The sequence below is a fragment of the Notechis scutatus genome, chromosome 10, assembly GCF_049901735.1.
Source record: "Notechis scutatus isolate UNSWTSFEM ecotype Mainland chromosome 10, rNotScu1.2, whole genome shotgun sequence".
Classification (NCBI taxonomy): domain Eukaryota; kingdom Metazoa; phylum Chordata; class Lepidosauria; order Squamata; family Elapidae; genus Notechis; species Notechis scutatus.
Genome location: NC_142018.1, coordinates 12,932,133 through 12,944,007, shown reverse-complemented (window position 1 = coordinate 12,944,007; position 11,875 = coordinate 12,932,133). Strand labels below are relative to the sequence as shown.

The following is an 11,875-nucleotide window of genomic DNA, read 5'->3' as shown; positions in this document are numbered from 1 at the left end:
GAATGTGATTTAGCTGAAGAAACGGCTCCTGATTTGGGAAAATAAGTGTAGGAGGGGAGGCTTTTTCAGTTCTCCTGCCTTTTGGGTAAGTTTCTATAATTCCAATTCTACACATTCTTAATTCTACACGTTTATTGTTTATTATTTGGCACATTATATTCCAAAGCATATTATTGAAAGCATATTAAAAAATCTACTCAAAATATATTATGTCCAAAATCAAAGAAGTAAAACTGTTCCACATCCCTCCTTTTCAAGACATTAATTGCAATTTTTAAAGTACATGTTTATTAAAAGAATGGGATAGAAGCTATCTTCCGATTGAAGAAACCTTCACGAAACTTTGGCGGTTTTTTTCTCCTCCCCTTCTGCCAACTGGCTCAACAGAATTGATTAGATTCCTTTGATATTCATTCTCTTTGAAATAGTAACAGCAAATGGAATAAATGTAACAGTTTGGCTGACTTGATCATAATCTGGGCCCTCAATCGGTGGCTGCCTTGGACAAAGCTAGCATCAGTGCAGGCAGGAAAGATTTATTGGGGAAAAAGCATTTTAATGAACTGCAAAATTCAGGTTCAGATGTTAAGGGCTGGAATTCTCAAGATCAAAGCTGAGGTAGTGCCATTCCAATGTTGCAGAGCCTCCAATATCAATAGAGACTTTTGCAACTCCAAAAGCTGAAAGTTGCTTCACATGTGTAGTACTTTTTAATCTGTTGGATTTTAGGAGTAGCAAAGTGCACCCAAATCCTTTTAAGAATTTCTTCAGTTATTGCACAATTTACCCATAAACCTACTGTATCCTTACATATCTCTTAATTCTGATCCAGTGATTGTTGAGAAGCAACTGCAAGTATATACAATTGCAGTAGGTCATCTTTTTTGTGTCCCAGCAAAGCCCACAGCACAAGAGAGTAGGCTACTATTGTTACACAACAAATTGTGTTTGTATATAAAACCACTTGATAAACATGATCAAGTGAGCTAATTTTGTTTTCAGCGGTGCCTCCAAAAAGACAAGACAATGTCACCTTCTTGAGGCTTAAAATCTGAGAATCCCGAAAAGACCATCTCTGCATTTCTTGACAATCAACTTCTTGAAGCAAAGACTCTACAGCGATTTTCCTTTGATTTCTTTGGGCGGCTTTGCGTTAGATCCTCTTGAAAGAATTTGCAAGGGGAGAATGCTGCCATGTTATAAGAGGTCTTTAGGGTAGCCTCTTCCATGGTCAATAAAAAGCGTGTGTGTGTTCACCACTATCTTCAGCAGCACAGTACCAGTTGGGTTCACCACCAGCTTCAAAAAGGAAACCATGTTGTGTAGCCCCAAGTCTCTCCTGGTCGGAAGAATTTGCTCAATCAAACAACTGGGATTACAAGCTAAGCCGTTGCCAATGATCATGGTAGCAAGGACATAGGCCTGTGGTCCCCCCATCTCCCGCCGGTTTAGTATGGCTACGGCAAAAGCTCCTTCGGAGAGTGGCCGTTCCCACACCTCAAAGGTTTTGTCCTAGAGAAAATAAATAACGTCAGTCAGAAGAAGCACGAATGCATCTTTAATCAGATTACACAGAGACCAAGAATCATCTTCATGTAACGACCCCATAATCTCTTGCAGGGTGGAGTCTGGGCAACCAATGGAGCTAGAATATATATATATATAACAATAGCACTTAGTTATATACCGCTTTATAGTGCTTTATAGCCCTCCTGATTATGAGGATTCTAGGCCACCGCACCAGTCTGCACAGAGACCAAGAATAGTTGCAATAAATGAATCAAGTCTACCTGTCTGATCCTGTTGCAGAGGGCATTTAATAGCCTGACTGTAAAATTAATAAGCATTGAAACATACCCTTCTTACTTCTAAAAGTTAACCATCACCAAGGATGCTTTTTTAAGTTAGCATCAATTCCTTGTAAATAGGCATAGTGTATTTCAGTGTATACTAAAAACAAAATTGCAAGTATGTTAAAGCTAATGGAATGCGTTTGAGGATGGATGGATCTAATTCTAAAATATTCATGGTGATTATCACTTGTGCAATGGCATATGCAAATGGCAAAATGATGCAAGCAATGTAAATGCAACTTAACTAAATGTGAATACACATTTAAGGGCTTTGTTGAGACTGGATGCAAGAGACAAGGATGAAAATGCTGGTTGTGCTCAAAATCAGATAAATGGGATGGAGGTATCTTAAATCACAATTATAGTGTAATGTAATCCTGTCTTTGCACACCGCTGATAAAGACTTTCTACAGCTGAAGTCGCCAAGTCGTCTCTTACCTTGACAATTCGGTAACCCTGCTTGCCCAAGGGATCCTGGTTGATCGCTATCACTTCCTTGTTCTGGAGGAGAGCCTTGGCTTTGGAGTTGATCTGACGCAGGTCGTTGGACATCAATAGTGGGGCCGCCATAATAGCCCAGAAGGCCATTTGTGTTATCTGCTGGTCCCAGCTCAGGCCAAAATTCCCAATCACCAGCTGGAAAGAAAAGTTCACAATGGATGCCTTTTGTGCTACAAAATTCAGCCGGAGTGCTAGAATTCATTGCAGAAATCAAATCCAGAAAGCACACACAGATGACTGATTCAGCAGGATTCATTAACTTCTTTATATACACAATAACATATGAAGTAAAGTTTACAGTACTAATAGTAGATTCTTCCAATGTGGTAAAGCAAAAAAAAATACAAGCAGCAGCTTCAGAGCTCAGAGCAGATTTAGTTTCACTTTAAACCGCTCAGATAAGTTTTGTTTCTTCAGAGCTGAGCATGGAGCTAAGCCACGCCCAGATTCCTTCCAGACTCAGCCCCCCCAATTCAGCTCCCATTGGCTGACCTTGTTACCCATGTCTCTGTCAGTTCATGAATATTCTGACATGGAGGGTAGGAACAGAAGAGACTCTAGCAAGGAAACTCTCCTTCCTCGGGCACATAAAGGATCACAGAGGATTTCCTGGCTCAACTCCTGGGAGATCCCCTTCAAAGAATCAATTCGCAGGTGATGAGAAGATCTCTTGGAAACTAAGCTGATACACCAGGTTAAGCCCAACCCCAAAGAAACCAGGTTATGGATTAGTGCAATGTCTGGAACGCCTTTCCTGTAAAATCTATCTGATGCTGGGTTAAAATAGTAAATTGTTCTGTAGCTGCAGCCTCTACATTTGACACAGAAGAGTGGAACAAGGCTTACTTGCAACTAGTATGCACTGGGGACATAAGAGGGTCTGTCTAACACCTTCCCCAAAACCAGCCGTTGCAGTTCAGTAGCTGCTGAATGGGCCAGGACCTTTTCCTTTGCTGCCTACTGTGTTCTGATGGCTACTATTGCTAAACATGTTCGGCTGAAATTTCATTCGAAGTAGGAAATAGGACTGTAAGCCTGGTAGAACAAGTTTTTGTTTGTCAACTGTCTTAACACATCTTTTTTATTTTGTTTCCCTGTTTCCAACTTCCATTTTTTGTTAACCATCGATCAAATAGATCCCATATCATATAGTGTTCAGTTTGCTCTTTTTCCTTAATTGCCAACGTTTATCATTTCTGCACATTCTAATATTTCCCTAATCACATTCTCATCTGTAGGTATCTCTTCACTCTTCCAATTTTGTGCAAATACAATTCTAGCAGCAGTTAATATATGAATAACTAAATATGTATTTTCCTTACTGTATTTTTCGGGTAGAATCCCCAACAGAGTCGCTTAGGTGAGACAAATGGTGTAGAAATTTTGATAAGATGAATAAACCTTTAAAAAGGCCTCACCCACTTTACCTCCCTGCCCTACTTCTGCAACACATTGAATCTCCCCCAAATGTTACATGTGGACCCCTGAAATTAGTTACTGCCCATGGGACAAAACTATTATTTCAACACTCCGATTGTTAAATGTCTGTGGAGAATCTGTTGTCGAGGTCATAGCTATTTCAAAAGTGTTTTGTTTTTTTCCTCAAATGGCAACTGGACTGTTTTTTGCTGGAGGAAGAAGACATTTCGCTTCTCATCCAAGAAGCTTCATCAGTTCTGGCCAGGTCCACCATTCTGCCAGAACTGATAAAGCTTCTTGGATGAGAAGTGAAACATCTCAAGGGAAAAAAATACCCCCTTTTGGTGGTGGAAAAAAACCCACCTTTGAGACTTCAATTGTTACAATCCAAAGCAATAATTATATATCAGCCTACTGATTTTACTTTGATTTTACCTGATTTTACCATTTCTTTTATGAATATGCAGGCCATTTACAGATGCATTTACACTGGCTGAGATAAATGGCCTCAGGGCAGGTTTTCTTACCATGTCTGGGTCATTCCAGCCACCAGGCCCTGCTATGTCGACCAGAATATCCTGGTTATAAGAAGTCCAGTCTAAGATATTCTTGATGCTGCTCCAGGAATCAGAGATGTCAGCATAATTCCTCCAGTAATTGCAGTAGTGCTTAATTTCTGTATAGTTGACCTGCCAGGAAAGAGGTAAAGAAGAAACATTAATTTCATACCTTTAGCCCTAAACGTTAAGTTGAAGAGACTCCAGAATCAAAAAAAAAAAAAAGTAACAGACTTTTTTCAGGTTGCAAGAGGGAAAACTTCAGAAGTAAATACTGCAATTGAACAAACTGAGACATTGTAGGAACCTGCTTTAATTCAAATCCCTGCTTGTCAGATATTCTTTACCAGACATACAACCTGGTGACCATCTTCTAGAATGAGATCAAAAGAATGCCCCTCCCCCCTTACCTTTTTAAAGGGTCTCTGGTAAAGTGGCCATTCACAGGAATATACAATACTTCTTCCTGTTTTATTCAACGCTAAAGACATTTTCTTATAACCTGGAAGGAAAAAAGCATTAAAGTATTCCAGCCTTTTCCAACATCCTCAACAGAAGATAGCTTGACTTCTTTTGACTACAGGTAGTCCTCGTTTAGTGACCACAGTTAAGATTGGCAACTCTGTCATTAAGTGAATCAGTTGCTAAGTGAAACCGCAACTCTGGCTGTAATCTTACTTCAGCTTTCCTTTGCTTATAGACTTGCGAAGGTCACAAATGCAGAAATTTTGTTGCAAAATTCCCTTTTAATTGTTGTAACTGTGAATGGCTGCTAAATGAGGCAGCTGCTAGATAAGGACTATCTTTAGACATAGAATCATAGGATTGGGAAAAGACTCTTCCCCAAGGCAGGACTTCTCAGACTTTCCCAGACCAACAGTAAGGAGTGGTAGAAGCACTCATGAAAAATGGCAGAACATTTAAGACCGCATTAGTGCCAGACAACTGGCAGGAAAGCACAATTATCAATAGCCAAAGCCTAGCTGCTACTGGCATATATTTATATAGATTTCCATATAAATTCACAAAATAAAGAGGCCCACAGTGGCTTCTCAGCTCTACTTTATCACGGGTGTCCAACCTTGGCAACGTTAAAAGTTGTGGACTTCAAATCCCAGAATTCCCTGGCCAACAAGCTGTCAACGTCAAGATAATCCTGCTTTGTGAGATATTGGTTGTGTGAATCCTTCTAGCTGTGGCTTATTCAACAGATTGCAGGAACACCAGACATGGCTTAGCATCTTGTGTGTAAACTCATAAAACATTCCTATGCCTGTTTTAGTAGTTACCATAAAAAAGTGGGGGAAAGTGCAGCAGTTTGAAAGCGGAAGTACGTTCCAACTCTTATCTTTAAAAGATTGTAACTAAAATACCACTTTTTGCCTGTGAATATATTTAATTGGAGCGCGTGAATGATGACACCCAGCCTGTGAACGTGCTCAATTGGAGAACATGGTTTATGAAACACCCAGGGGGGAGAGGGGGAAACAGGGTCACAAGGGGCTGTAAATTATGTATGCCAGAGTTGGCTTCATACAGGGCAGTGCCAATATTTCACCCCTAATAAATCCTTTGAAGTTTATTGAAGTTTGGCTGGAGAATCATGATTTAATTAGAGCGATTGCTGGAATCCTGCCCTCTTGCATGACCCTAACAAACACACCTTCAGCCATTTCATCCAGAGTCTCAAAGTCACATCCGTCGAATTTCAGCAGATCCACCTCCCAGCTGGCAAAGGTGTCTGCATCCTGTTCGTAGTGGCCGTAGCTTCCGGGAAAGCCAGCACAGGTTCTGTTCCCAATGTCTGCATAAATGCCCAGCTTCAGCCCTTTGGAGTGGACCTGAATCACAGAGGCCAAGAAGGAGAAGCAAAGGCAAGATCAGAAAGCGGCAGGCAAGTTGTATTTCCTAAGCATTCCTCCAAAAAAATTAAAACATGCTAAGGTTAACCTTTCTTAACCTGGCATTCTCCAGGTGCGTGGTCCCACAACGCTCAAAATTCCCCAGCAAGTATAGAATGCAAAGCTGTACCTCTAAAACAGGGGTCTTCAAATTCGACAGCTTTAAGACTAGTGGACTCCAACTCCCAGAATTCCTCCTCCAATCATGTTAGTTCAGGAATTCTGGGAGTGCAAGTCTGCCAGTCTTAAACTGGTCAAGTTTGAAGACCCTTGCTCTAAAACATCTGGCCCATGTTTGGATATGGTGCTTTTAAAGGGCCCAGAGAGAGAGAGAAAGACCCAAGATGTGAGGGGGGGAAAATCATGGGAGTCAGAGAACCAGCTTCCACCCCAAGTCAGATCTTTTTGATTTGACCCAGCAGAATGATTCTTATAGAATTTGTAGAGCAAGTGGGTTAAGGACAGTAATTTTTGGTTTGCAGTTAGAAATTAATACAGAAGGCAAAGTATAAATAGATTTTACATAGGAAACCTCTTCCACCTTCTCCAGAGAGAAATTGGATTAACAGCACCCGCCCTTTCCATCAATCCGGCATTCCTGAATTTTCCAGCTGCCCCAAGTTGGAAGAAGCTCCCAAGGCAAAAATTCCCAAGCGCCCACTCACATAGTCTGCAAGTTTCTTTATCCCGCTGGGAAAGCGTTTGGGGTCTGGCTGCAGCTGTCCCTGTTTATCGCGAGTGGGAGCCATCCAACAATCATCGATAGACAGGAAACGGTACCCAACGTCTTTCCATCCATCCGACGCCATCCGGTCAGCCATCTGCATGAAGAGCTCTTCACTGGGAGAAGAGAAGGAGTGCAAAAGGCCAGAAATGAGTAAGGAAGTAGAAAATGGGGAAGAAAAAAAAAAGAGAACAGTCATTCATCCCCTGGAAAGATTCAGATTTTCTATTCTGAGTAGCAACAGGCTGTTGTCAATTCATAAAATATTTCTATTGTCTTTTTAGAGTTGCCAATAGAAAAGGGGGTGGGGGGAGCAGTGTGGCAGCTTGCAAACTGAAAGTGCATTCCATAAATGTTTTCAAAGGTGGTAACTAGGTGACTGAAGTTTCTACCGCGCAAAATTCTAACTGGAGAGCATGATTGATGACTCTTGTCTATGGATGTGTCCCATTGGAGAATATGGATTATGATAAACCCAGGGGGTGGGGGAAAACCAGGGTCAAGGGTGACAATGAATGATGTGTCTCAGAATCGGCTACACCCAGGCAGTGCCAGACAGTTTAACTCCCAATAAATCCTTTTTTAAGTTTTGGAAGTTTCGCTCGAGACTTATGATTTAAATGGGAGTAACTCCCGGAATCCTGACAGCTGTAATTTGGGTCAAATATTTTTGGAATTACTGATTTACGGTAGACACTTCTGAAGAAAAATCACAGCCTAAATTAAAATGGCTAGAAATGACAAAATGTCATGACTCTGAGCTGTTTTGTTGATGAAAACACTACCAGAATTCCACCGATAACATTCCAGCCATTTAAAAATCCAACATTTCTATTAAACCTTATCATAGTTCTTTTTGCTAAAAAAGGACCAGAACATTTTCTCTCCCAATGAACCCTAGAGACATTCATAGTCTATGCTGTTTGAGGAAAGGACTCAAATTATTCTGTAATTGGCCCTATGTATTGATAGCCCGATATAAACACATATCATGAGACACTCATCTCAAGCCACTGAAAGTATAGCAAAGGAGTCACAGATATTGCTAGTTTATGAATTGCTTACTGGCAGGTTCTGCAACCTTTAGAGGAAAAACTTGATAGTTACCACCAAAGGGACATGCTGGTTCTTGTTGGTTGGTTGTCAATTTGTTTCTATTTAGTTTTCTTGTACTGTATGTAATAATTGTTTTGTGCTAAGAACTTTTTCTTCTTCTTGCTCTACAAAGAAGGCCAAATACAATGGCAAGAAAGGATATAATGGGTAATGACCAAGTTTGCTTATTTGGAACTTAGTTTTATGTATGAACCAGTCTTTGCGATTTCTAAACCACGTTTTATGGCTTAGCATTTTTTGTAAAACCACTATTTCTGATAAATCCCCATACACTGGATTAAAATATGGTTTGTTTAATCATAGTTTATGAAACTATGATGTCATACTTGGCTGTCTCTTCACACAAAACCAAAGGCCAGGCCCAAACCAGCCCCTTATATCTTAGCGCAATGTGAATTCAACCAGTGCTTTATTCCAGTGTGAATCAACTAAGAGAGGGTTATATTGAGACTACCCATTAATTCTGAGGCTTGAAAACCTGTCCTTTTCAAGCCAATGGGAAAAGGGTGTTTTTTAAAAAAAAAACCAAAACAGAACTGCATGGGGATTGGTCCGTTTCTGGACTTTGGGGCCAATGAAATGGTCACGCTTAGGACCAATAAAAGGGTTGAGTCCGAAACTGGACCACCAATCAGATGAGAGCTGGAATGGAGGGGAAATGGTATAAATGGGGCCCACCGCTGACAGAGTGGGTCAGGCTGCCTGGGGAAGAGAGAAGAGGCTGGAGAGAAGACAAGGCTGGTGATGGACCAACTGAGGCACAAGAGAGAGATCCTATGAGGAAAAAAAAGAGCTGAAGCACTGAAGTTCCCAGGAAAGGAACGTACATAGGAGCTAATGGAGAAGCCACCCTGCAAACCAGTTGGACCAGTGTCCTGAGGGAACAGCATGCTGGGACCCTTCTCTGAAGAAGATCTGAGGCAGCCAAGATGCCTCACCCCATCCTGGCATGGCTGATGTCACAAATCCTGCTAAACTTGAAGAAATAAAGTTTGCTCTTGACTCTTCCTTGTGTGACTCCTCATCTGATTTAACTACATCCCAGTTAAGGGATGTGTGAGTGAGAGTGGTGTATCTGAGGGAGACACTAGGGCCGTGATGGTGAACCTATGGCACATGTGCCACAGGTGGCATGCCATTTGTGTTGGCATGAGAGCCAGGATTTACCTCACTGTGCATGTGTGCTTCACAGCTGATTTTTGGCCTCCCAGAGGCTTGAGGAAGACTTCTGCAGGCCAAAAACTAGGCCTGTTTTGTCACTTCCTGTTTTTCTGAAAATACTGGAAGTGATGAAACGGGCCTAGTTTTTGGCCTGTAAAGCCTGCAGAAGCTTTCTTCAAGCCTCTGGGAGGCCGAAAAAGGCCTCAAACCAGCTGAAAAAAATCATCTGTGAGGTGCAGTGCAGGACAGCAGGGGTGGGTGGGGATTGTGTGTTACATGCGTAGGGGGCAGGGGGGGTGCCTTCTGGGTGCTGGAGTGTGAGTGCAAGTGCATGCACAATTTTTGGCACAGGAGCCCAAAAAGGTTAGCTACTACTGGACTAGAGTTTAGTAGTCTGGTTTTGGGCCTTTTGGAAGAGAACAGCAGGCAGAAGTGAGACTCCTCTCTAAGAAGACTGCCAGTATTTATTAGCTATTAGTAGGCTACCTCTATTGGCAGTTTGATCAGCCTTCTGTCCTTTCAAATGAGGTAAAATGAGGACCCAGATTGTGAGGGCCATAGGCTGATTATATAAACTGCTTAAGAGAGGGTGGTAAAGCACTGAAATGGTATGTAAGTGCGATTGCTGGAGTGTAGCTGATCGGATGTTGTATTAGGAGCCATGGTTAAATGCAGCATTGCAGGCTGACTCTGCTCACTGCCAGCAGTTCGATGCTGACCGTCTCAAGGTTGACTCAGCCTCCCATCCTTCCAAGGTGGGTCAAATGAGGACCCAGATTGTTGGGGGTCAAGAGGCTGGCTCTGTAAAGCACCGTAAAATGGTAATAAGTCTAAATGCTGCTATTGCTATTAGTTCATTTGCAGATAGGAAGCTTTTAAAGAGGAGCTGGGGGTGTCAAAGCTCCTTCTCAAGGCAACCTCCAGGGAGTCCAATGTGATTTTCCAAAGAGGAAAAAAAAACCCAAATTCCAGCCCTGGAGGAGGAGGAGCCCCAGCACCTTCTGGACTACAACTCCCATATTCCTTTCCCACGAGGGGGGGAGAGAGAGGAGGGGAGCCCCAGCACCTTCTGGACTACAACTCCCATATTCCTTTCCCACGAGGGGAGAGAGAGGAGGGGGAGCCCCAGCATCTTCTGGACTACAACTCCCATATTCCTTCCCCTGGGGGGAGAGAGAAGGGGGAGCAGCACCTTCTGGACTACAACTCCCATATTCCTTTCCACGAGGAAGAGGAGGGGCCCCAGCACCTTCTGGTCAACTCCCATATTCCCCCTGGGGCAGACCTCCCCAGACCGCCTCCAGCCTCCCCTCCGCCTGCTACCTGATGCAGTCGCGGGGCTCCCGCTCGCAGTCCGTCTGGCAGAGGAAGCGCTCCCAGTGCAGCCAGCCCATGGGCGGCGTCCGAGCCAGGCCGTTGTCCAAGGCGGAGGCCAAGCCCACGGCCGCCAGCAGCAGCAGCGGCACCGCCAGCCCTGCGCCCCGCTCGCTTCGCCCTCCGGCCATCATCCCGGCTTCTCCCTTTCCTCCCGAACGATTCACGGCCGGAGTTTTTCCGAAACGGCCAATCGCAGCTCTCCGTTCCTTCCTCGGCAGCCAATCGGATCGCAGCCTCCCCCGCTCTCGGCCAATCGGAACTCTCCGCGGGCTCAGCCAATCGTCTCCCCGCAAGAGAAAATTAAAAAAAAAACTTGTGGACTTCCCCCCCCTTGTGATGGAAGCCAGGTCACATGACGCTCGGATCACGTGATGACGCATGGCAGCTGTTAACCCTTTCCGAACCTGCAGTCCGATTCTCCCTTTTAGTCCCAAAGGGGCTTTTTTTTCTTTTCCCAAGAGGCAGCTGGACTTCCTTGTTTTTTTTTTCCCTTGAAGACGTTTCGCTTCTCATCCAAAGAAGCTTCTTCAGCTCTGACTGGATGGTGGGAAATGGAAGGATTTGTAGTCCTTGCAGACTAGAGCTGGTCATTTACAACGAAATTTCATTTTTAGTGTATGCCAATTAGCGTGCATTCAAAGTGACAGTAAAGTTATTCTATTTGCAACCTTTTTAGAGAGTGGTTGAGGCCACCTGGAGATTTATCTGTGACCTGGAAGACTAAGAATCTCTATAGACTTTTTTTTTAGCTATGCAATTTGGGATGAAACACCCTTTAGCCACATCAATTCTGAGCTCAATTGTGGTTGTAAGTCGAGACCTACCTGTGTTTAAACCGTTATAGCAAAGCACCATACTAACTTGTATGTCATAGGACTTTCCTTCCCCCCCAAACATGCTACAGTGGCAGAGCCTTTTTCAATTAAGACAATTTGGGATGAACACTCTTTGAATGGTGTGGGAGTAGGAATTGACTTCAAAAAAAATTGCAGACTACATGAGCCAGGTGATTCTGAGGACACAGATAAACCTCCAAGTGCTTTAATGATAAAAAAAGGATGCAAATGACCAGCTGTCTGCAAAGAATATAAAACCTTCCATTCCCCACCATCCAGTTAGTTGAAGTTTCTTGGATGTGAAGTGAAACGTCTTTGAAGAAAAACCAGAAAGTCCAGTTGCTTCTTTAAAAATGCACCTTTGGAACAACCATGACCTGGATGATTGAGAATCTCTATAGATTAACCTTTAGCGTAAAATAAACTTCAT

General features: G+C 43.1%; 1 protein-coding gene across 1 annotated transcript; it reads right to left on the bottom strand.

Moving 5' to 3' along the window:
* Positions 1-117: 117 nt before the first annotated feature.
* On the bottom strand, positions 118-10,830 carry GLA (galactosidase alpha). Its single transcript, XM_026674741.2, has 7 exons — positions 10,556-10,830; positions 6,897-7,071; positions 5,994-6,171; positions 4,741-4,832; positions 4,301-4,462; positions 2,292-2,489; positions 118-1,512 (listed from the first exon to the last, which is right to left on the bottom strand). Exons 1-7 carry the CDS (start codon positions 10,738-10,740, stop codon positions 1,198-1,200), a joined length of 1,305 nt encoding a protein of 434 aa, XP_026530526.2. The 5' UTR covers positions 10,741-10,830; the 3' UTR covers positions 118-1,197.
* Between the last annotated feature and the right edge of the window lie 1,045 nt (positions 10,831-11,875).

Bases quoted from the DNA above. Each gene is read 5' to 3' on its own strand.
- GLA (XM_026674741.2), bottom strand. From the start codon at position 10,740: ATGATGGCCGGAGGGCGAAGCGAGCGGGGCGCAGGGCTGGCGGTGCCG. The intron at 7,072-10,555 runs GTAGCAGGCGGA...CTCTTCTCCCAG, and splicing joins GAGCCCCGCGACTGCATCAG to TGAAGAGCTCTTCATGCAGA. The intron at 4,463-4,740 runs GTAAGGGGGGAG...CTTTCCTGGCAG, and splicing joins ACCAGAGACCCTTTAAAAAG to GTCAACTATACAGAAATTAA.